At 44.2% G+C, this 22,844-nt stretch overlaps 1 protein-coding gene across 2 annotated transcripts in view; it reads right to left on the minus strand.

The window, feature by feature from the left end:
* LOC147731098 (L-lactate dehydrogenase A chain) overlaps nucleotides 1-22,844 on the minus strand; it is a 56,246-nt gene that overhangs the window by 20,321 nt on the left and 13,081 nt on the right. For both annotated transcript variants that reach the window (XM_086956060.1, XM_086956059.1), the window contains exon 3: nucleotides 17,828-17,945. In XM_086956060.1, the coding sequence (XP_086812186.1) occupies nucleotides 17,828-17,945 (118 nt within the window). The remainder of the gene's footprint in view (nucleotides 1-17,827; nucleotides 17,946-22,844) is intronic.

The following is a 22,844-nucleotide window of genomic DNA, read 5'->3' on the forward strand; positions in this document are numbered from 1 at the left end:
AAGTGAATAGACTTCCGAACATTAGTAAAAATCTAGCCGAAGACAATACTACTTTAAACCCCGACAAAACTCCTAGGTCGTTCAACCTGATCGGTCTATACTGCAATGCTCGCTCTCTATCCAAGCACGCTCTGGATATCTGGGCTTTACTAGTCTCAGAAAAACCGGAACTCCTCTTCATGACCGAGACATGGCTACAAGAGTCCTCTCTGCCCGATATAGCCACAGCCCTTCCACCTGAGTACCATTTAATCAAACAGGACAGAAAGGATAAAAGAGGTGGAGGACTAGCAATTGCCTTTAATAACAAACTGAAGGCCCACTTTGTGGAATCCCACCAGTCAGACTGGGGAGAGCTCTGTAATTTCACCATCGAGCTCTCCAAAAAGGAATCTTGGAAAGGAGCTCTTCTTTATCGCCCTCCGGGTCCTAAAACCCACTTTACTAATAAATTGTCAGAAATAATTGCTCCTCATATCCTTGCCTCCAATAACTTTCTTACTTGGAGACTTCAATTACCACGCAGATCTTGTGTCAGACCCTCACACTGTAGATCTTATTTCCACCCTAAATGCGCTTGGACTAAATTAACTGGTTTCTGGCCCCACACACTCTGCTGGACTTCTTGTTTTCTAATGCATTCACATCCTCTCGACCCAGCATTTCTCAGTCTTGTGGTCAGACCACCATGTAATAAAATTTCAGATTCGAGGCACTCAGTCACTCTCCCACACCACGTATACCTAAACTAGGTCGACCATGGAGAAACATTAAAATGGAGTCCTTTTTCACCCACTTCTCTATCCCCTTTGCGACTGAAACCACTTATATTGACAAGTCCACCATAGATCTGGACCCAGCTATAAGCAATGCTCTGGACACCATCGCCCTCGTCAAGGTCATCAAGTGTCCAGTCAAACTCTCGCCTTGGTTTACCCCCGATTTAAAAATTGTTAAAAATACAGCACAGAAGGCAGAACGAAAATCGAAAATGGCGAAAGTCGCAAAAAGAAAATAAACAATACAAAAAAACTGCACAAAATCTACATGGGTCACATTGCCTTAGCAAAAAAAAAAATAAAAAAATAAAAAAAAAAAAAAACCTTGCCAGCAGAATAGATCTAGCTTCCAACTCACACAAGGAACTTCACAAAATAATCAAGGAATTCACCAACCCCTCTACTTGCCAAACTCCCCTCAAAGCTTCCCAAGAGTGGGTTGATGAACTTTCATCCTATTTCAAAGAGAAAATAGACAATATCTATAATCAATTTCCTCTCACCACCGGCCTCCTCTCGGAAAGCAGCTCAATCCCCACACCATCCTCCCCTCTTTTTATGCAATTTCACACAATAAGCGAGGAAGCGGTGGGCCTAGCCTTGAACAAAATAAAATCGGGGTCCCCCGATGATCCTGCATCGGCCCAAATCATCTTAAAAATCGCTCCGGTCCTGATCCCACACCTAACCAACATCTTTAACCTCTCCCTCTCACTAGCCACAGTTCCTAAACACTGGAAAGAAGCCACAATCCGTCCAATTTTTAAAAAACCCACTGCAGATCCAACCCAACTCTCCAACTTTCGCCCCATTTCCCTCCGTTTGGAAAAACAATGGAATCCCTTATCACTAACTAGAACAAAATAAACTACTTGACCCATCCCAGTCTGGATTCCGGGCATGCCACAGCACAGAAACCGCCCTTCTAGAAATCGTGGACAACATAAGGCTCTCTCTCTCGATGCTAGGCAGCCCACAGTCCTGATCCGGCTTGATCTCTCCGTAGCCTTCGACACCATCTCCCATAGCACTCTGCTGCTCCTATCTGAGATCGGTGTCGGAGGCTCAGCCTTAGGATGGATCAGGAGCTACTTGTCCAAAAGGTCCTCTAAGGTCCAAATCGGCCCCTTCATGTCCAAAAAAAAAAAAGAAAAAAACAAGAGCATTGACAAAGGTGTCCCTCAAGGCTAGATATTAAGCCCCACCCTTTTCAAACTCTGTGTCCCCATTAGCAAAAATCATCCTTAGCTATGGGTTTGACACAGTCTCATATGCTGATGACACGCAACTCCTGATCAGGACAGACCCGGAAGACACCAAAGTCAGATTCTCCAACTGTATGGCTTCAGTCAGTAATTGGATGGCTAATAACCACCCGTTACTGAATGCCAGTAATACGTGATCCTGCTCTTCGGTAATGCGCACAAGGTCTGGAGCAATGAATGGCGGCCTCTGGTCCTAGGCCCTTGTCCTCCTCCTAAAAAATCAGCAAGTAATTTAGGCTTTATCATCGACGACAAACTGTCCATGGCCGAGCACATCAGCACCACTGTGCGCACCAGCTTTGGCATCCTAAAAACCCTGAAAAAAAATCTGTAAGTGGATTCCGCTCTCTTCTCGGATGCCCCTTGTCCAAGGCCTCATCATTAGCTGCCTAGATTACGGCAATTCATTACTCGCAGGCAGCAACGAGTAACATCTGTCTAACATCCAGGTTTTTGCAGAAAACGGCAGCCAGATTGGTACTCAATCTTCCTTCCCGCTCTCATTCAGCTCCCTCTCTGAAGGCCCTTCACTGGTTGCCAGTGGAAAAAAGGATCTTTAAAACCTGTTGCATAATTCATAAAACTCAACAGGAATGGACCTGTGTACCTCGCAAACAAACTAAGAAGATCCACACCTGTCCGAGCCCTCTGCTTTTCCAACAAACTACTTTTAGCTGTACCTAAAGTTCGAACTGTCAGAACAGGAACAGAGCATTCTTTAAACTTGGTCCTGACACATGGAACTCCATTCCCATTCAGCTACGTGAAGAACGCAACCACAGAAACTTCTGTAAACTCTTGAAAATCTGGCTCTTCCGGCAGGAGTGAGTCACTGATTCAACCCCTCCACACCCGCTGGCGCTGTGAGACCTACGGGCGATACAGGCGCCTAACAAATACATACATGAAGATTAATTCGGAATAGCAGTATTGAAGTGCAGGGATACCAGCCGGAAAAGCCTAACATTCCTGGGGCTCACATGGTGGTCTAAGCCTTGTTTTTTTTTATTGATGTTATTTTTAGTCTACAACAGATTCAGGTTGATCTCCAGATCACTGCAGAAAACATTCAATGTTACCGATAAACGGATGCACTGAACAGAAGGCGGAAAGCACAGGTTTATGTAGGTAAACTAGGAAACCAGCCTAATTACAATGTAGGCAATTTCTGGAGCGGTCGTAATAAAACAGAGGTACATTTCTATTTTAATGACCACAATCCCAACATTTACCAGTGTGCAGCATGAATCCATGGACTAAGATTCTGCTCTCCTCATGCAGTGTTGACAGGCGGCGATTGTAAATACCCGTATTTACTTTGCAACCGACTTTGGATCCACAATCTTGCATTGGCAGCAGGGAGTGTAAATAATGCCCTTTCACATAGTAACCTGTTGGCAGCCAGCCATGGCAAAGTCTCAAACGACAACGTGAATATTTGCTAACCAAGTATTGGATAACACAGAAGAATCAATACTAGTACACAGCTGGGATTTTGGCCAGCACCAAGTACATTCATGTTAAATTGTTATGGAAAAACTCACATGAAAACCTCCCTAGCAATCTGCTATGAAGTATCTGGCCTGGGTCATAAGTCCTTTTGATGACATGAAAAGGAAAGCCCGCTCCCTGGTTGGCATTCAGTCAAAGGACTTGGTTATCCAAGTGCAAATACTCAAAAAATGATATTAACAGGATCACAAAACAATACTCAGAAAGTACGTGAAAGGAAATACTGAATTACCCAACACCGACCTAAGAGCTCCAATGCCTTGGATGATTCATTAAAAGCGGTCGATAGTAGATTGTGGTTACCAGGAGAGTGGTACAAGATGGAACCTCGATTACAGTTCTCTTTTGGCAACCAATTTGAACACACACAGACTGGGACAGCTTTCTCCCTCAAGATATGCAGCTACTCCTTAATTTTAAACCTTGACATGGAAAAAAGCAGCAGAAGGGGTTATTTTACACTTGTAACACCTCTCAAAAAACGTTTTAAAATGTCTACAGTAACATAAAATGAAATTACCTGGAGATAGCCAGAGTGCCGTTTTCAATAGGGCCGCGCAGTAGTGAGGATCCTTAAGCCGAGACAATTAGCCAACATAATCCTGAAGTATACAAAAAAGTGATGGATAGAATGTTTGAATACATTTTTGCCTCCGGTAATTACTCGGGCCCACGAATCCCAGTCCATCATTATTTTGCACACCATGCCACTGCAGTTTGGACCCAGCCATATGCACATTGCTCCATTGGGAAGAGTCCGGCTCAAACTGCCAGGACAGGTTGTCCATGTAACCGAAATACAAGCATGCCAGGACCAGCTTTGCTATCATTGGAGCTCATCAGGTATAGATCGGTTCCAGTGGCAGTAATTCCCAGGGGTGGAGATTTATTCAAGCATTCCATCCATCATATTTTTGTATACTTCATCCTATATGATCAAGAAAGCAGACCCCCCCTCCCCCCCTCCCCTCAGAGGAGATTGGCTCAAGTAAAAGGAAGTATGCGCAGAGGGGAATGTCCAAGTACAGCCGGAGAGGATCACTTGGGGAGCAACTCAAACAGCCACAGAACCCTTGTCCCAAAGGATTGGGACTGAGCTGTTGCATCAATGCCCCCCCAGCAAAACAGCGGAGCTAGGGAGGGGGGTGGCCATCTGGAGTGTGTGCATGCAGCCTGCAAGTGGTGCTGCATCAACAGGAAGTAGGATATGAGAGATGGACACTGCAAGGGCTGAATCTGAGTCCCAGGTTGGAAGATCTGCCAGACTGGTGCCCCTCTTGAGTTTATATGAACAAGTGGGCCTGAGCCATCTGCTTGTACCCCCTCAGCGTACATGCCTGGTGGAGGGTGGGATCAAAACAACTGGCTTCCTGACATGGACGGGGAGTGAATTGATACCAGTGACTGTGGGGACACCCCCTGTACTGTCAGGCAGTCTTTGAGGTAGTGGGGGTGACGACTGGGCAGCTTCAATTCCAGTACAGTAATGCACTGAATCTGATTGTGTGCACCAACATTTGGAGATTGCGATAAATCTTGCTATGCTGTGTGTAGAGTTGATGTTTGTAAACTGTCAGGAACAACCCAGCTTGCAGGGCATTGCCTGTGAACACAAAGCAGCCAGACACTGAGGAGCGCGACACTGATCTGCAGAGACAGTGTGGTTGACCTGCCAACTGATACGTGATGTACGAGTGAGCTGCAGTGGTTGAGAGGGTTGCCAACTTGCTGAAAACAAGCATTTACAATGCAATGGTCTCGGCATTATTAAAAGGTAGAGCTATTGGCATTGCACATTATTATTATTTTTTAATTATAAATAAATGGCATTGTCATTTACATTGCCAATAGCACAATCAGGGGGGCAGAGGCAAGAAAAATGTCACAATTAGGGGAGCAGAGGCAATAAAAATGGCACAATCAGAGGAGCAGAGGCAAGAAAAACTAGTGCAATCAGGGGGGCAGAAGGCAAGAAAAACTAGCACAATCAGGGGGCCAGAGGCTAGAAAAATGGCACAATTAGGGGAGCAGAGGCAAGAAAAATGGCACAATCAGGGGAGCAGAGGCAAGAAAAACGAGTGCAATCAGGTGGCAGAAGGCAAGAAAAATGTCACAATGTGCATTCATACTTTTACCACGAAATTACATGGTTAAGGCATGCTTTGTTAAGATGCATTTGTTGTTTAGATTGCATGGTAGAGGCACGAGTGGTTTAGTCACTCGTGGTTCCATCATGCAACTGAGGACAACATAATGTAACTACAAGTCCCAAAATCCTTTATATCTAACATGAGTTTTTTATTTGTGTGCTCAATAAGAGAAACAGTTTTGAATAATAAAGGCTCGCAACAATGGGTGCTTCCCTAAGGGTCCATTCCACTCGGTGTACGGAGGGAGGGCATGCTGACAGCTGCTTAGAACTGCCTGGGTGCTATAAACCGAGGATTCAGCAAGATCTATCTTTAAGGCCCACATGCAAAGTTCTATCACTTTATTTCACATCTTACCCAGTAATTCTTAAAATTGCAAAGGACAATGACACTCTAATTCTAAAACTGATAAACGGGTCCAGTTAGTTTTTATCTACAGCTTTACAGCGATCCTTTAATTTTCTTTTTATTTTTGGAAAGGAAAGTCTATCCTAAAGGGAGGGGGCTGTGACTATGTGAGATGGAGTGAGGGAAAAAATGTACCATGAACATACTGTAGAATAATATTTAATATGAACAACAGCGAGTAGAATTGGGAAGACACATTGAGTATGCAGCAACAGAGAGCGGCAATTGGAAAGCATTAATACTCAGAGATGCACTGTTTTAAGCTTAAGGTAATTTACAGAGGAACATCTGTGTACCAGTGCTCATAGCAGTAGCATTGCCCTCACCATTCAACCACTGTGCTGTGAAGTAAAGTCTCCAGAACTAAGTTACTTCATCATGAGGTGAAAGCAAGCCAATGTATGGTAGTAATGTGCCCTTAGGTGGCCAACACATTTAAATATGGAATACATCTGCTTCATTTTGACACATTTAGATATAGTTTACGTTGTTTCCAGTGAATGGCTAGATTTACAGAATCAGGCACTACTCTTATTTGTACAAAATACAACAACAAGAGAAGGAAAGATAAACATTGTATGTGGTTCAACTCCAACACTTGAACAATTGAAAGCAGGATTTTCCAAAGTTGGTCCACAAAGGTAAGAAAGTGAAAATGTGACATCCTCGGATAATGTAAATGATTCACATCTGTGTTCATTCCATGTAAATTGATTGTGTGCAAATGTTGACAATCTGGCATGGCTTCAGCCTTTGTGGACCAATGTTGGAAACCCAGGATTTAACAAAAACGCTACTCTAAGGGAACTAAGAGACCGCCGTATGTATGTCATGTACCAGACAAAAATACTACTATGGTTCATGGCTGTAACCATATGTAAAAAAAACTGAAATATTTAGCACCCACATCCACTTCAGGTTTTCTGAATGCCACAGCACGGAAGAAGAACCAGACAGTAACACTTTCCTGCGGATACTAATAGCAGCCCCTTTATAAAAAGAGCAAATGTGTTGACAGTGCACAGAATAGTAGGACAATATCAAGTACAGTAGGACACCTGTAGTAGGGTTAACCTACGGTAAAAATGACAACAGCCCTAGCAGGACGGGACTAAGAATACCCCAGAGCGACCGGAGATTACCATTGCTCTCCGAGTGCTAATGGACCCAGAAAGTACAAGCTCTTTGGGGCCAATGGAGACGCGGAACGCATTCAGTGCCATCATGAGCAGATTTTAGGACCCTCGGCCGGACCTCGGAGGGGACACTGCAGGCAGCTTACCTCGGAGGCGAACTCTCCCTGCTAAGCTTCGAAGGAACTGCTCACTCCAGGGGGCGGGAGAACAGCGGGGACGAAAAACAGCAGCGGCCGACCTAATCAACGGGAGGGGGTCGGGAACAAAGACACGGACTGCGGGAGGGGTCGGGAAAAAGACACTGCGGGGAAAGAGATTACAGCAGCGGCTGACCTAATCAACGGAACAAAGATACGGACAGCGGGAGGGGGGGGCGGGAAAAAGACACGACGGGGAAAGAGAACAGCAGCGGCCGACCTAATCAACGGGAGGGGGGCGGGAACAAAGACACAGACAGCGGGAGGGGGGCGGAAAAAAGACACGGCGGGGAACGAGGACAGCAGCGGCCTACCTCATCTTAAGGAGCAGGAAAATGGCGGCCGCAAAGCTCCGAGCATTTTCGGATTCGGGGGCGTGCTTTGGCGTTCTGAGTGACGGATGACGTCACAGGTGGAAAGCACGCCAAAAACACGCCCCCGAATCCGAAAGAGACAGGGCTTGATTGGAGTGATGCCCCTCTCCTTCAATGGCTGGCCTCCGTTTAGGAAGCCAGCCAATGGAGGAGAGGTGGAGGAGAGAGGCGGGTTCAAGCCCCGTCTCAAAAACATTAAATCTCCGACCAAAGACTGCGCAAGCGCAGCCTTTAGGTCCTCGACCTAAAAAAGAGGTGGGGGGGACTAACCTAGTTAGGCAGTATGCAAGTGACATGATGCGTGACATCACAGCAAATGACATCACATGTGGCATCACAGAAATTTATATCATAGGAAGTGGCATCACAAGCCACAACTTTAATATGTATGTGTGATGTAAAGCGCTCTGACACTCTGCTTTGGGATGAGTAGCGCAATGCAAGAAAAAATAGTGGTACTTAAATTATTTCAAAGCCTCCTCAGGGGTAGTAAGCTCTATATAAATTATATTTATTTTGTGTAAATACTGGGAGACCAACACATCTGATCTTACAGTGCATGCATATCTAGTAAACAGAGCCTGAACTAAGTAAATAGCTGCCTCTCAAGTATGTGTGAAGTGCTAACCTTTGTTTCCCCTCTGCTGCGTTTGCTTCTAGGTGTGAGGCTCCTGACTGCTCCCAGCCAAGAGACTCAAACAAAAGGAGGCCTGATGACCCCTCAAATTCGGTCTTTGTTATGGGCCCAGCAGGAGTTTAAAATAAGAAAGCCCTGTCCCCTCCTGCACGTTGATGCTTGTTGCAGATGCAAAGCAGACAACGTGCAGGTGCTGCTGAAAGTGTCCTGGTGTTTGGAAATGACACCAGGGCATGTTCAGCACATTATTTAGTGGGGCTCAACTTCTTGGCAGGGTGGATGGAGTTCAGTCTGCGAAAATAGTGGCTGGACGCCATCCCCCGGTGTACCCCTGACTCGTGCCCTGGTCTCGCTCATGCAAGATCTACTGGCTTTCTCAGTGTATTTTTTTTGCCATATTGTACAGTAGCGCTAGCTTCAGTGCAGCATGGCAGAACGTTTTTAACATTTTTAAATTCTGGCTGTCATACAGCTTTTTTCCCTTTACTTTCAGCCATGTTGCACCTTAGCTAAGAAACCTTGGCAAAGCCTATAGATCTCACATAGGCAAGATCTATGGGCTTTGCCAATGCTTCTTGTTTTTGGCACCTACACATTTCGAGATATAAGGAAACGGGCAAAAGGGATATTAAACGATTGCACCAGGATCACAGTGTTGTTTAACCCTTTCCATGCTCATGACGAGCTCAGCTCGTCATGAGGCACAGTTGAGCTGTGCTGATGACGAGCTGAGCTCGTCATGAATAGAGGAAAATAGGAATATCCAGCACAGGGCAAAAATAACCACAGCAGCAATGTGGTTAATGGGCAAAGCCTCCATTTGAAAGCTGGTCCTCAGGTTCCATGGAGGACAATTTAGATGCTGGTGCACACCACCTTCTAACCATCTCCGTTCTCTTGCGCTACTGTGCATCAGTGTACCAAACACAATGCGTAAGCCAATCACGCTGATGAGTTGTTGACCCCTGCGACTGACCCCCACCTTCTCAGGAACATCATTTAGTCCAGACCAGAATACATTTGTAGACTTTTAAACGAGGCATGGATTATAACCCAATATTTCCTCTCTGTTCACACCGTGCGATCTTAGGCAAGTTGTTTTGTTTCCCAGTGCCTCGCTTGTTCTCTTACAAAACTAGGCGACCTTGGAAATAGATTTAAGCGCTAAATCAGAAAAGGGGCGCATTTACTTTTGCTGTTCTTTCGCTTTGTGTGGTCTGCTATAAAAGAACTAGGAGCTACAGGTATTGCGCATTCTGCATAACTGTGTGGTCGAAATCCTCGCATGCCAGCAATGTTTGGCACTAGCAGGTTCTCGCTAAACAGAACACCCTGCAGGATCCCTTTCCACATCCACCGCACCTCAGAATATCTTTAATGGGAGGCCGCCCATCCAGCCGTTCCTCACTGCAAACATGTGCTAGTACAGTAGTCTCCCCACTCTGCTGTCTATTTTTGCAAATGGGGGGTTGTTTTAGCTCGGATGTAGATGCAAGAAATATAAGTGTTATGCTAATTTTAACGACGATGACACCACTTTTACGACCAACAATTGAGTCCAGTAATAACAACAGTGTTATTAATTTGGACAACATATTATTTTTATATCCATCTCCCTTACACCGCTCCCACCTGTTAAGCTATGTGAACACGATGTTTTGTCATCAAATGCATTGACTTCAAGGATTCTGTACAACCAATCCGCCATCTCTGTAGCTCACAATCCGGTGGGACTGGCGTGACTCATCCCTTCAAGATCAATAAAACACTCGCTCCTTTCAACAGGCTACTGATGAGGGCGCCTAATGTGCTTCTGTAAGGCCGCCATCCCGAGGCAAGAAGTGTCTCATAGGACCGTGGTTTTAACATTATCATTGAGCAGTGCGGGTCTTACTCTCGACCAGCACCCCGTTGTTCCAGGAGCCACCCTTCCCCCACCACATATATATGCAGCCTACGTACGCCACTATGAAAAGCAGTAACAGCAAGAACGACACCCTCCCAAACATGAAAGGAAACCCTGCAGCCTGCACGCTCACTCTAAGCGCTTTAAAAGTGCACCATTCCTAGTCACAACCTAAGCAGGGTTACAAAAGCCTCTTCCCCCAGACCACATCACTGCCTGTGAACCGGAGACTTCTGTGGTTCGAAGCACAGATTTCTTCTGAAACCAGCAGGACGGCTTCTCCGCTGGAACATCCTGTGATTATGGGCAAGTCACTTCTCTCTCTGTGCCTAAAAAAAACAAGGGAATAAAACATACAAAGGTGTGCAAGTCGGACAGTATGAATAGGGAGGACGAGGTCGGTGTGGAAGCAGATTGGCATATGTGATGAAGATGGCCCTCTCGTGTATAGTTCAGCAAGTGCATGACAATGAATAATAAAAAGGTAGTACAGCTACTCACTTTGCTCCTCATTGCCGGAGACGGCTTTTCAAGCTCCTCGTCGCAGAGAGTTGAAAAGCGGTGCTCTGCAGGACAGCACCTACTTCCGGTTAGGCCGGCAATGCTTCCGGGTCGCCGCAGGCAGCGCGGCGGCCCGACCTGCACGGGGAAGGGAGGCAGCTTTCGAGGAGGACAGCACCTGGCCACGAGCGCGTTCTCGTGTGCGTGGCCTTAACAAATCGCCGCGCGCGGCCAGTGCTGTCCTCCTGGGAAGCTGAGCCGCTAACAATAAGGTCTCTGGCGAGAGCGAGCTTCGCTCGCTTCTAGCCGAGACCTAAACAGGGAAACATAATCAAAAGCAAACCTAGCTAACCTTTGATCCAAAACGTATTACCTGAAGAAGGGGGATTCATTCATTGAAATAGCTATTGACGCACCAAAGATGTGTTGGAGCAGGCACAAGATGCACATTTTGAAACATCTCCTGAGCATGCTAAAAGCTTGGCTTACAGTCAGTAAGACAGACTCTTGCTCACTGAATGGGACTTAGAAAGAGCATCTGGACAGACAGGGCAAACGCATAGGGTCTACAAAAAAAAGCATCTGACGCAGAAGATGACAAGCAGAAAAAAACAAAAAATTACTACAAATAGAAAATAATTCTAGAGCTTAGCACAGTAAAAAATGAAGTACGTTCGCACAGAAATAACATGTGCATTCTGGGCATCTCAAGGTCAACAGCAACCGAAAAAATTGAGAACACTGGAGACATTACTCTGAATTCTTTGGCATAGCCTTATTTTCCTAAATATTTGTGGACAAGTGAGCTGATCAACAACTGGCTGTCCCATCATTGCACACCTCCGTAATTATGGAGACCCCAATGAAGTACGTAGGCAAGCCACAGAGAAACCGGACTTAGCCTAAGAGGAAAGTTCTAAATTAATTTACCTAGACTTTACCATAAGGGGTCAGGAGGTGAGGTGTAGTTTTAGGTCTGTGAAAAGGAAACTTCAGAAAGCTGGAATACCATAAACTATACTATACTATACCCTGCCCTGCCCACTTGTAGGTGACCATACAGCTTAAACTATACATACTTGAAGATCAGCAGCATGCTGCATATTTATGAAGAAAAATCCGCCGCAGGGTTCTACTCGGGACAGGCTGAGGCCTCCCCATCACACATCAGTAATGAGTTATCTACTGTATGTGAGTGACACCCATACTGCATTCCCGTTTGCAGAGGTAGGTTTATGCAACCCTCTGCCTGGTTGATTAGGCACCCTGTGGGAAGGACTCAAATGAACCTTTCCTGGGATTAACTACAAAGCTCTGCGACAAGCCTCAATGAGCAATTGATAAGGCTGAAATTATACAATGGAACGATGCAGCTAACAACTGTGGTTGTTAAGATTGGTTATCGGATTATGTGGAAAGTATTCTGGGTGTTGCCAATTAATGTTCTCTCTCTACCATGAACTGCAATCTTCCTAATGAATTCAACGGATCAGTTGATAGTGATGTGAGTTGATAATTCACTGGTGGGAACCTCCTGTTAGGGGATACCGCTGCCTTATGGTTACATTAGTACCACACGGACAGCTAAAACTGCATCCCTCATCTTGTAATGTCAAGGGGCTAAATAATCCACCTAAAGCAGACCACGCCATAGCTTACCTGAAAAGGCAAAACAGCCCTACTCCATGAAAGGCATCTCGCCTAAACCACATTCTGTAAAAAGTGGGGTGCATATTGCTAACTCGTCGCCTATTCATTATATGTCGGGTAATATCTACTATTGTTAGAAAAAGTCCTCTGATCCAACTATTACCAGTGATCATTGACGCAGAGAAGAGGTATATTGATACTCAGGGTATATTAGGTGGGAAGAATATTGCTATGATAAACATAAGGACAGCCCTTCATTCTTCAGGGAGGTACGAGTTGATGCCTGCGTCTATTACTCTGCACAAAACTTTGGGGAGCAGACTTTAATGTGGCCCTATTTATTATTCTGGATGGGCTGAGTCGGCTGCAGTGACAGTAATAACACAGCTGATCAATGCATTTAAACTTGTCAAAGTGTGGCATAACATCTACACGGTTTCTCAAGTCACTAGATAATACCGGTCTGTACACAATGCCTGGTCAAGGATAAAACTGCTAGCTCACTACTAAGATCCCTGTCCTTCCTGAGGCCTGGAGGTGTCATGAACAGGATTGCTTTATATGCAACTATCCCCTGTTCTTTGTGGAGCAACCCAAGTTATCAATCTCAAGAATATTCCACATACTTCAAGTTTATGGCGACTCAAGGTTAACTGGAGGAAGTCAACATAAATGCCTCTGGTGGGCGTCCCTCCATAAAACATCAATATCTCGAAAATGACAGTAGCCCCACTGCAGCGGCCAGTTGAGCCATATATCGAGAATGGGCTTAACTGCCAATCAATATCATGGGACGAGGAGCGGTTTTAAAAATTATGCTTTCACTATGCATTCTCCATGTCACTCAAAACTACCCATCTCCACTCCCCCAAGAATTCTTCCTTACATTACAGCATGCACTCACAATTCCTTTGGACACTAGTCAATCCACGAGTATAATTGGCAAAAATGTATACAGGCCACGTTCGATGGTGGGTTGGTGATCCCCAACCTCCAGCTTTACTACTGGGTGCCTCATCTCATTCCTCTGAACGACTGACTAACACAGCAAAGCATGTAGGGCTCAAGCTACTCGAACCAATTTGTATTCTCATAGATACGGCTCACAACTCCTGAGTGCACTACCCATGATCCCAAAAAACCCACTAGAAGATTGGGAGACCTGAGTTAAACTGGTCACTGCAGGAAAGGGTAACCACAGATTTCCCAGAGTGGCATGGCATACTTCTTGAACAAGCTACTAGCCTTTCAGGATTCCAGATATTTGGCCTCATTGGCATTTCTAAGCTCAGAGTGACGTTTGGGTAGCGGACCACATGAAATCTATCAGCTTAATTTGCACTAAATCAATGCCAGTTTTGCCACCACTTACAGCTCAGGCGCGCCCAAGATAGTGACAGAGCTGTGCTCAATGGAGTGGCGGAGTTTCACTCCCTAGAGGCAAAGATCACAATGGAGCATTGCAGGAGGAACATTATATCATGTACTTACAGATCCCTGGATGTCAATTCCCCCGAACCCTTCTTGCATCTTAAAGAAAAGTGGGTGGTTGACCTGGTTACCATGGCATAGACTATGATGAATAGATTGAACCTCGAATGGCTGAAAGTTCTGGCCATTTCGGCCAGACTGCGACACTTCTAGTCAAACTATCAAAAATGTGCTTATTATCAGCCCTCCAGACTGTGGCGGACTGGTAGAACCCATTTGGCAAATTACTGGTATTTAAATAGCCCCCGAGGCATATTCATACACAGCCTATGGAGTTGCCCCAAAGCAGCCATATACTGGGCTAGCATACACTCCAGCTTGAGGGCAAACTAGGTTAGAATTCGATTTAGAACACAGGGTGGACCTGCTAATGATTATGATGGAAGGTTCTGCCATAGCCCTCATCTTTTGGATGGTATAGGCTTCTTGATTGTAAAACACAACATTGCAAAACACTGGCGAAGCACCACACCCCTCATTAATGTGGGAGAATGGAGGGGAGGCATGGACAGGCGCGTCCTTGAGGAGGAGTCAGTATATAAAGCAGACCAAATCTACAGCCAACTATGAGCGAATTTGGTCCAAATGGACACAGCATTTCGCGATCAGGCCTGGCTACCACCGACAATTCTGAGGTACAATCAGAGGACTCCTTTCTTCAATGGGGATTGATGTGTGATAAATATTTTACATTCCATAAACGTATTCAAATGCTTTATGTATACATGATTATATTAAGAATACAAAGGAACAGGAGTTGTAAAAAACCATGAATAAGAGGTATGTCCCCTGTTCTTGGATGACCTCAGATGATTATATAACGAGAAAACTGGTGGACCACTGCCCAGTTGGGCAAAAATTGACCATCTTGTGTCCTCAACAGAATAGCGATATGAAGAGACTAGCAGCCGAGACCATACTAAATACAGCATTCAGGGAGGAGATCAGAACTGCAATAAAAAACTAATTTGAGCTAAACGTAGTGTCTTCAGCTAATATAGTCACCCTGTGGGAGGCGTTCAAAGTGGTCATCAGGGGGGATTTACTTTGTAAGGCAATCCGGCGTCTTGCATGAGCTCCTAAATGAGCTTAAGCCTGAACTCTGTGCATTATAAACCCCACATACAGTCACAAATGACCCAAGACTCCTGACAGATATACAGATCAAACTGGATGAAACTGAGAAATGGCTGAATCCAACACACAGGAAAATTTGCATAGTCGAGAACGTAAGGGGAGGGAGAGCAACTGGGTAAAAGTTTAGTGCATCTCAGTCCACCAGAGGACGGTGAATGACATCCTGCATATAAATATCAGCAGAGGGAACCTTACTTCATGACAGACTCTCCTGCAAAAGTTCACAAGTATTTCACTAATTTTTATGTCTCCTAATGCAGTGCAACACATGGCATTACTAAATACATAGATGGAATTACACTGGCTTGGGTGGTAGTTGGACATACTGAACTGTACATATCACACTTGAAGAGATCAAATTTGGGGCACAGAATCTACTTTGAGATTGTGTCTGGGGAATTTTATAAAGCATTTATTTACATCTCAGCACCATTGGAGATGGCCGTGTATGAGGAGGCATTTGTGTGACTGGCTTCCTACCATCATTACCACATGAAGCTCTAATAACGCTGTAAAATAATCCGGATAATCCTCCAGATCCCGTAAATCTCAGTGCCCAACAATACAAATACGAAAATCCTCACCAAAATACCCGCAAATTGGTTGCTCTCATTACAGCAAAGTATGATCGTTCCTGGCCAATCCGGATGTAGCTTAACCAGGTTTACTATCCACAACGTACGCACCATATTCACTCTTCCATTGCAGTTGCAACTCAATGAAGTAGCAGCATTTCTAGACGCCACTAATGCACTCATCTCCTTAGAATGGAGTTTTCCTTAAGATGTTGGAGAGAACTGAACTAGTTGGCCAAGCTTCTCTCTGGGAAGTCTACCACCCAAATCAGTGAATAATGCACTATCGGCAACCTTTTGCGACCACAAGAAGCACCCGGCAGGGCTGCCTGTTTTTGCAGGGCTAAATTGCAATGGAGCCACTCCTATGTATGCTCCAGCAACATCACTTAAGTGCAGGCTATCAATTTAGAACACACCTTCACCCAATGGTCAATCCTGCAGAAAATGTTTTTATTCATCAAAGATTTAGGTTCTAATCAGTCTTTCATCTTGGAATTCCACAGATATGTTGTCTTTCCAGCCTTTTCATTAACTGGAGCAAATCTCAAATCTACCTCCGACACCAAGACATGCAACTTTGACGTCTCCCGCTGAATTGGTGTGAGACTTTGATTAAATACAAAGGAACTTGGATATGCCATCATGCTGATGTATTTATTTGGGAGAACTATAAGGTGGCCCTTTCCAAAACTGAAGAACAGCTAAAGTGCAGAGTACAGCTCCCACGTACCATAGCCCTAATGAAAAAGATAATCCTAAAAACCGTAAACGTTTCTTAACCTAACTATCTTAATAACTGGACACTCATTTCTTACTCTCAAGTCATTACTAATAAATGTAGGGCGCAGAAGCAGGCCGGAATACAGTGGTAAATTCTCATGCTGCCGAATTAAATCTGTGGATTCTAAGCTCAAGATATTCAATTATACTAGCTCTGCGCCCAAGCCTTTTATCCGCTGGTCTGGTTTCACCCACCCCCCTTTTCCACACTCCTCACGGTGGAGAATAGAAATGTAGTCCCTGTTGCAATCACAAGCACATGTGCCTGCACGCCAGCCAGCATTAGCAAAGCCAGCAAGACCAGCCCCCCCACTTATCTTGCAGACAAGCTCACCGTCTGTGGTAGTTCTCGGCACAGCCGCAGCCAGGGTACCATCAGATTGGAAACCAGAAAGAGCAGGTTTTTCTAGCTTAGTAATTCCCACGGTCTCTATTATGACTGACCAGACTAGTCCGCCTTCACCCTAAAGATATTCCAGCAGGGGTAAGAAAAGATACCCTACTCCCCCTCCCCCTTAGACAAAAGATAAGTAGCTGCGTGTCGGGGGCATGGCGCACCCCCGTCTACTCAGGCGTAGCTAACTGTCCTAGTTTACTAGAATAAACATCTCAAGATATAGGTGGAGATGCTTCAGTGGACATCCAGAGCAAAGATCCGCTTTGGACGCTTGTCTTCTTTCTGCTACATACCAGCACAGAGAACATCACACTCAACAATTTCAACACTGCAGATTATAGATGTAGGTTTTACCCACTGCAGGGGGGGGCTGTGAGTGCTGGTTACATTTAAGGGCTAAGGCATTAAGTATTGGACACGAACCCAGGCACTTCGATCTATACGCCCAACTACTCGTTAAGGACAGAAAATGTTAATAGGCATCTGAATGTACTACCCCGCTTAGATAATACCATCTTAAACTGATTGAATGTCAATATATGAGGTGTTAATTATCCCTGGACCATAATTAAGTTCTTATTGTTTATACAGCCAATAAAATAGTCATAAAAAGATCAAATTACCTAGAATATATATACACATGTATATTTTTTATTAGCAGTAGATACACGTGCTTCCCATACTTCTGCCATCCATTTGTCAGAACCAGAATATTTTTTAAGACTCGAGCTGTAGTTACTGAGCTTCAGAACCAGTGCTGCGGGTGGAGCACTTCTTTTGCAGTGTGCATGTGATACAAAGGGCATGTTTTGCAGTGAACGGGATGTAGTACCGAACAGAAGGGCAAAGCTGATCACTCATTACAAGGTTCATCCAAGAGATTCATTGGTGCGCGCTGTACTAGGCCTGGAACTTGTAGAAATACTGACCTTTGCTGGAGGTTATTTTCGGCGTCCGCAGGAAGAGGCTGCCGTGCTGCAGGTCCATCATCTCGCCTTTCAGCTTGTCCTCTATGACGTCAACAAGGGTGAGTTCATCGCATAAATCCTACGAGAGAGAACACATTTAGATGCATGCCATGCAAACTCTGTATTGGAGCAGAAACATTAAGAAGAAACGCATTTAAGTTAAAAGGCAAGTAGACAACTTCTCCACATCTTTAAACTGTAAACTACTCCTGCACTGTGCACATGCATCGTCTCGAAGCCTAATTTTTTGTTTCCAAGCAAAAGCTCTAAATTAGGTCATGATCTTAAGGCACGTGAGTTACTGTGTTTAATTGTTATGGCCACTTCGGTGTGAAAATCTGCATAACCACATGTTTTTATTATGTCTGCATTGTGATGAACGAATTATTCATTAATGCATTTGAGGGGGGAGAGGGATGAGAGGAAAGAATAATCTGTTGGTCATCTAAATATTTATTTTTTTACTGCTCATCAGTGGTTAATGATCCATTTTTCTCATCCCATCTTGCGTCTTCCCTTGGCTCTGCGTACCGATTTACTAAAGGAAAAGTTCAATATTTTATTTGAACTGGGAGGAGGTTCTTTAGTTGGTGTTCTCTGGTAAAACAAGCCTTCCGACAGAATCGTCTATATAACTCTCTGGCACGTTGGGGCTCTGCTGCCCCCTCCATGATGGATGGCCAAGTAGTGAGCCGCATTCAGCTTTGATCGACAGTTCTACAGCCGGCTCTCAACCCCGCCTCGACAGGCATGGACATGTAGTGTAGTTCCTATTTTCCCAATAGGCCCTGCGCATTGGAATAACAAACAGTAGTATCGACGTAGAAGTGCGGATCTTCAAGGCCTCTACTGACTATGCTAAACTTAATTGGGGTTGTTACCAACTAGCTCAGAGGTCACTGGAAACTTTCTTGACTGAAATAGGAAGTGATCAGCTTCCCTGGCACAGCCAAGAAGGGATTCAGTTTTCCAACAACCGTGCAACATGACAACTTTGCTCCTCAGATCAAGAGTCAATCTCTAGGGTCGTGTGAAACAATAGACAGTTATTTTACTCACTCAGTGGTTGTGCAGTTTACTTTCACAATATGTAGAGAATAGAGAGACGGGCGTTTGTAAATAAAGGGTAACATTTATTGAACAGTCTTTCTTCTCGTCCAAGAGAAATGAATTCCCACAATTGCAAGACTTGTTATTATAAAAAGTATGTACAGTAAGATAAGTATTGCGAAATAATACTGTAAAAGCATTGATATGGTTTCTTAGCCATACAATGGTTTAAAATGAATAAATTCATATATACATTCGGCTAAAATACTCAACTGGTGCTTCTAACTACGCCTACCCCAGTGTACCTGACCTAAGCCTAATACTTGGGAGGGGAGTAAGTAAGTCGCATTAAGTTAAGTTGGTTTTGCCAAGGTTTGCTTCAAGAATTCTCTCTAAGGGTTTAGTCAACACCATACCTCTGGAATAGAATGATGGAGGTCTGGTATCTCCTTCAGGGGGTCGATATCCCAGTCACCCGCAAGGGTAGACTAGAAACGCCGGAGCTGGATTTCTCTGCAGGAGAAAGACAACGTCTCTCTCAGCGCGTCGAGGAGGAGGGGCAGCGTCCGCGGGCAGCTTGCATCTGCTGGGCTCTTGCAGGGGGACGCCTGTTCAGCTCCTAAGTTCACCACACTATCGTTCGCTAGTTAGCAGTAGCGATAGCAGCTATGGTATCATCAGCATGACAGCTTCTTCAGCAGCAGCGAGATAGCTAGCAGCATCAGCGAAACAGCAACGAGACAGCGTTTGCTTAAGGCAACGTTGGTAATATTTATACCTGAAAGGTGCCTTGTTTGACGTAAGTTTGTTGGACATAAGACGTCAATAAAGATGTCACTAGGAAGTGATCGTCTATCAGTGCTCATTAGAGTTCTATTACTAATCAAAACATAGCAAGCGGGGATTTCCAGGTTGCTGAGTTTTTATCTTGTTGAAGAACTCGGAGTGTTAATCTAGGAATCTCAGATAGTAACTTCTGTTATGTCATTGCACTAATTGGTTGCAAAGGAAGTGGCAGAGAAAGCGATTCTGAAATGTGGCTCTGTTAGTGTGAGCCCCAGAGACGAGTTTCTGAATATTGTACTTGAACGGTTATGCCAATATAGGGAATAAATGGATTTATAGCCGTATAGGGGCATAAGGTCACAGTATCGATCAGGGTCCTAGATTAGAACGCAACAGACAAAGGGCCTTCCACCGAGGATATATTTGTAAAATTAGTTCAGGTCTGTTAAGAAAATACAGAGCTTTGTTCTGGGCTGGTTTAAGCAAATGTGTCCATTGTCAGAGTGGAAATCTTCAGTCCAAAATGAGGAACTCACTACCAAGTAAGTCTATGCATATTGAAGATAGGCATGGCTGATAGAATTACTGAGGTTTGGAAACTCTACACTCCAAAAGTTTGAATGGAAAGTCACCCAGTGCCAATGAACAGAAAGGTTTTGCCACTGACAACATGATAGGGTATGAACACCGGTGGTCCACCAGGGCCAACCGTCTACTAGATGGGAATGCGGAGCTTCAGTGGCATTGGCACGTCAGTGATTTAACAATACATGGTATGGCATGTGAATGCCTTTCTTTATTCAGACCAATCTAAGAATTTTCACAATTTGCATTAAATAACTGGTGATGTTCCTTCTTTAACAGTATGGTGATACTATTATCTCGTGCATATGAGGACTTTGTTCAAGAACCTATCAAATATAGGAATTATGGAACAGAATTCCCTGTACTGTTTGGCGACATGTTATCTTGCTCAACCTTCCTTAACCCTTCCCCTTTAATTGGAATTCTAACAACTCTGTTTATATTGCAGATGGTGCATCTCACACGTGACAAAGTTGGTGTATACACAGTTACAATGACAAGATTGTGCTTTACACAAGAAAAAAATACATATAACATTGCGACTGTGAAGTCAGTTCTAATCTCAGAAACAAAAGTCCAATTGAGAAAATAATGCCATTACACTCAGAAATTGCTTACACAATCTAATCACCCCATAATCTACTATCAGCTCTCTACATTTACAGTGCTTGAGCAAGAGCCACAAATGACAAGCGTCTTGAGCACCTATCTGCCAGTGTAGGGAATCACTTGCCATTGCCTCCTTATGCGGGCACCCCGCTTGAAAGCACAGGTTCAGCATGAGGTAGTCAGCTTTCGGATAAGGTAAGTATGCACTCTTCATTCGCATGTTCATTTTGCCAAAGTGTGTAAAAAATTGCATAGGAGAAAGTGACGTTGTACATTTTATACTCAAGTGTGCTTCACTTCACATCTTGTGTATTTTGCTTTTCACTTTACCAAACATTAACAAAGGGGAATATTCCATTCCGTCATTAGCCGTCTCCATGGGCCATCCTCATAGTCAGTCTACACATAAAAGATCCCTTCAAACCACTATTTCTCTTTGGTTTTATGATCCTCAAACACCTATCTGCCCTCCTGATCCTGACTGCATTTGAAAAGTTGAGTTTTGTAAAGTTAAGCAGTAGAATTCATATTCCTTTGATGTACGCTTTACTGCAGCTCGTAAGGCTACTTGTAATACTTATTGGTCGCAAAAATCTCGTTGATATTGGAGACCAGTAAAGAATTTTACGAACTGACCTATGTATTGAAAGGATGATTTGTAAAATTCTGATTCCGAGTGGGTCGTAATCAGACCTACCTCACAAATATGAATCAAGTAGGATGCAAATTAGGACTTACTCCAATTGGAGGCTACCCTTAAAAGAAACCACTCTGTTTTTTTTTTTTTAATGCACTTTATTTTTAAGTTTGAGAGTGAACACTGCCCACTCCCAGAAAACGTTTCTAATATTCTCAAAGGGGAAGGAGTCCTAAGGGGATCCTTTCTTTTTAGCCAAATTGATATTACTCTAGAGATGGTTAACTTTTAAATGTCTTGTGACCAGATTTCTGTCGCAAAATATTGATGCACTGCATACTTAATTGGAATTTGGAAAGGACACCTACAATATTCCCCTTCCAAATACCAAATCTGTATGAGGGACCACAATCCCCATTTAAGACTCAGGAAAGTTTAGGTTGACCAATTCCTAAAATGAGAGCAGTAAATAAAAAAAATTAAAAAAAAAAATTAAAAATTCCCGTAGGAAACACTTTACCAAGTTTCGATTTATTAACAAGTGGAGCTCTTCAGTAGCTCAATTAAAGGCTTGATAGAACTACTCTAAAGACCTCAATTCAAGCTAGGGAATCATTTTGCCTGCCGCCGGGTGTTCAGCAAACTATTTATGTTCTAGATTGTCACTTGATAAGATCACTCAGAAATATCAAACCTTTCCTTCCTCTAAATGATTTCAAGCAAGTGGTCCAAGTGCTCGTCCTGCCTAGGTTAGACTATGGCAGTGCTACCCTCTGTGGCCTTCCCAAATACACCCTGGCTCTACAAAGAGCTTCACTTAACGCGGCTGCTAGACTGGTTACAGATACCAAGCGAAAAGATCATATATCCCCAGTCCTAAAATCCCTCAATTGGTTGCCCTTCGAAGCACAAATTCAATTAATGATTGCTGTTCTTACACACAAAGCCCTGCACCTTAACATTCCTATGTACCTTGCGCAAAAACTTAAACTATCCTGTGGCGTAAGAGCTTCAAGAAGCGCCTCTACCCTCCTCCTGAAACCACTCATCCTTAATAAAAAGAGAAGTTGTCACCAAGCCTTCTCCGGAGCTGCCCCATAGATTTGGAACTCTTCCACCGGAAATTCGCAGAATCTCCTTAGACGGCTTTCAAAGTGAAAGCCAAAGGATTTCTAATGAACAAATTCGTACCCTAATTGGGTTAGACTCAAGGGCCGGTTGACATTGATCCTGCTGCCTTTGTTCTTACATTTGATACAGCTCCCCCTTATTGGACACTGTCTTCCCCCTTGCTGCCTGCCTACACCTGTT

The sequence above is a fragment of the Lissotriton vulgaris genome, chromosome 2_1 (assembly GCF_964263255.1).
Source record: "Lissotriton vulgaris chromosome 2_1, aLisVul1.2, whole genome shotgun sequence".
Classification (NCBI taxonomy): domain Eukaryota; kingdom Metazoa; phylum Chordata; class Amphibia; order Caudata; family Salamandridae; genus Lissotriton; species Lissotriton vulgaris.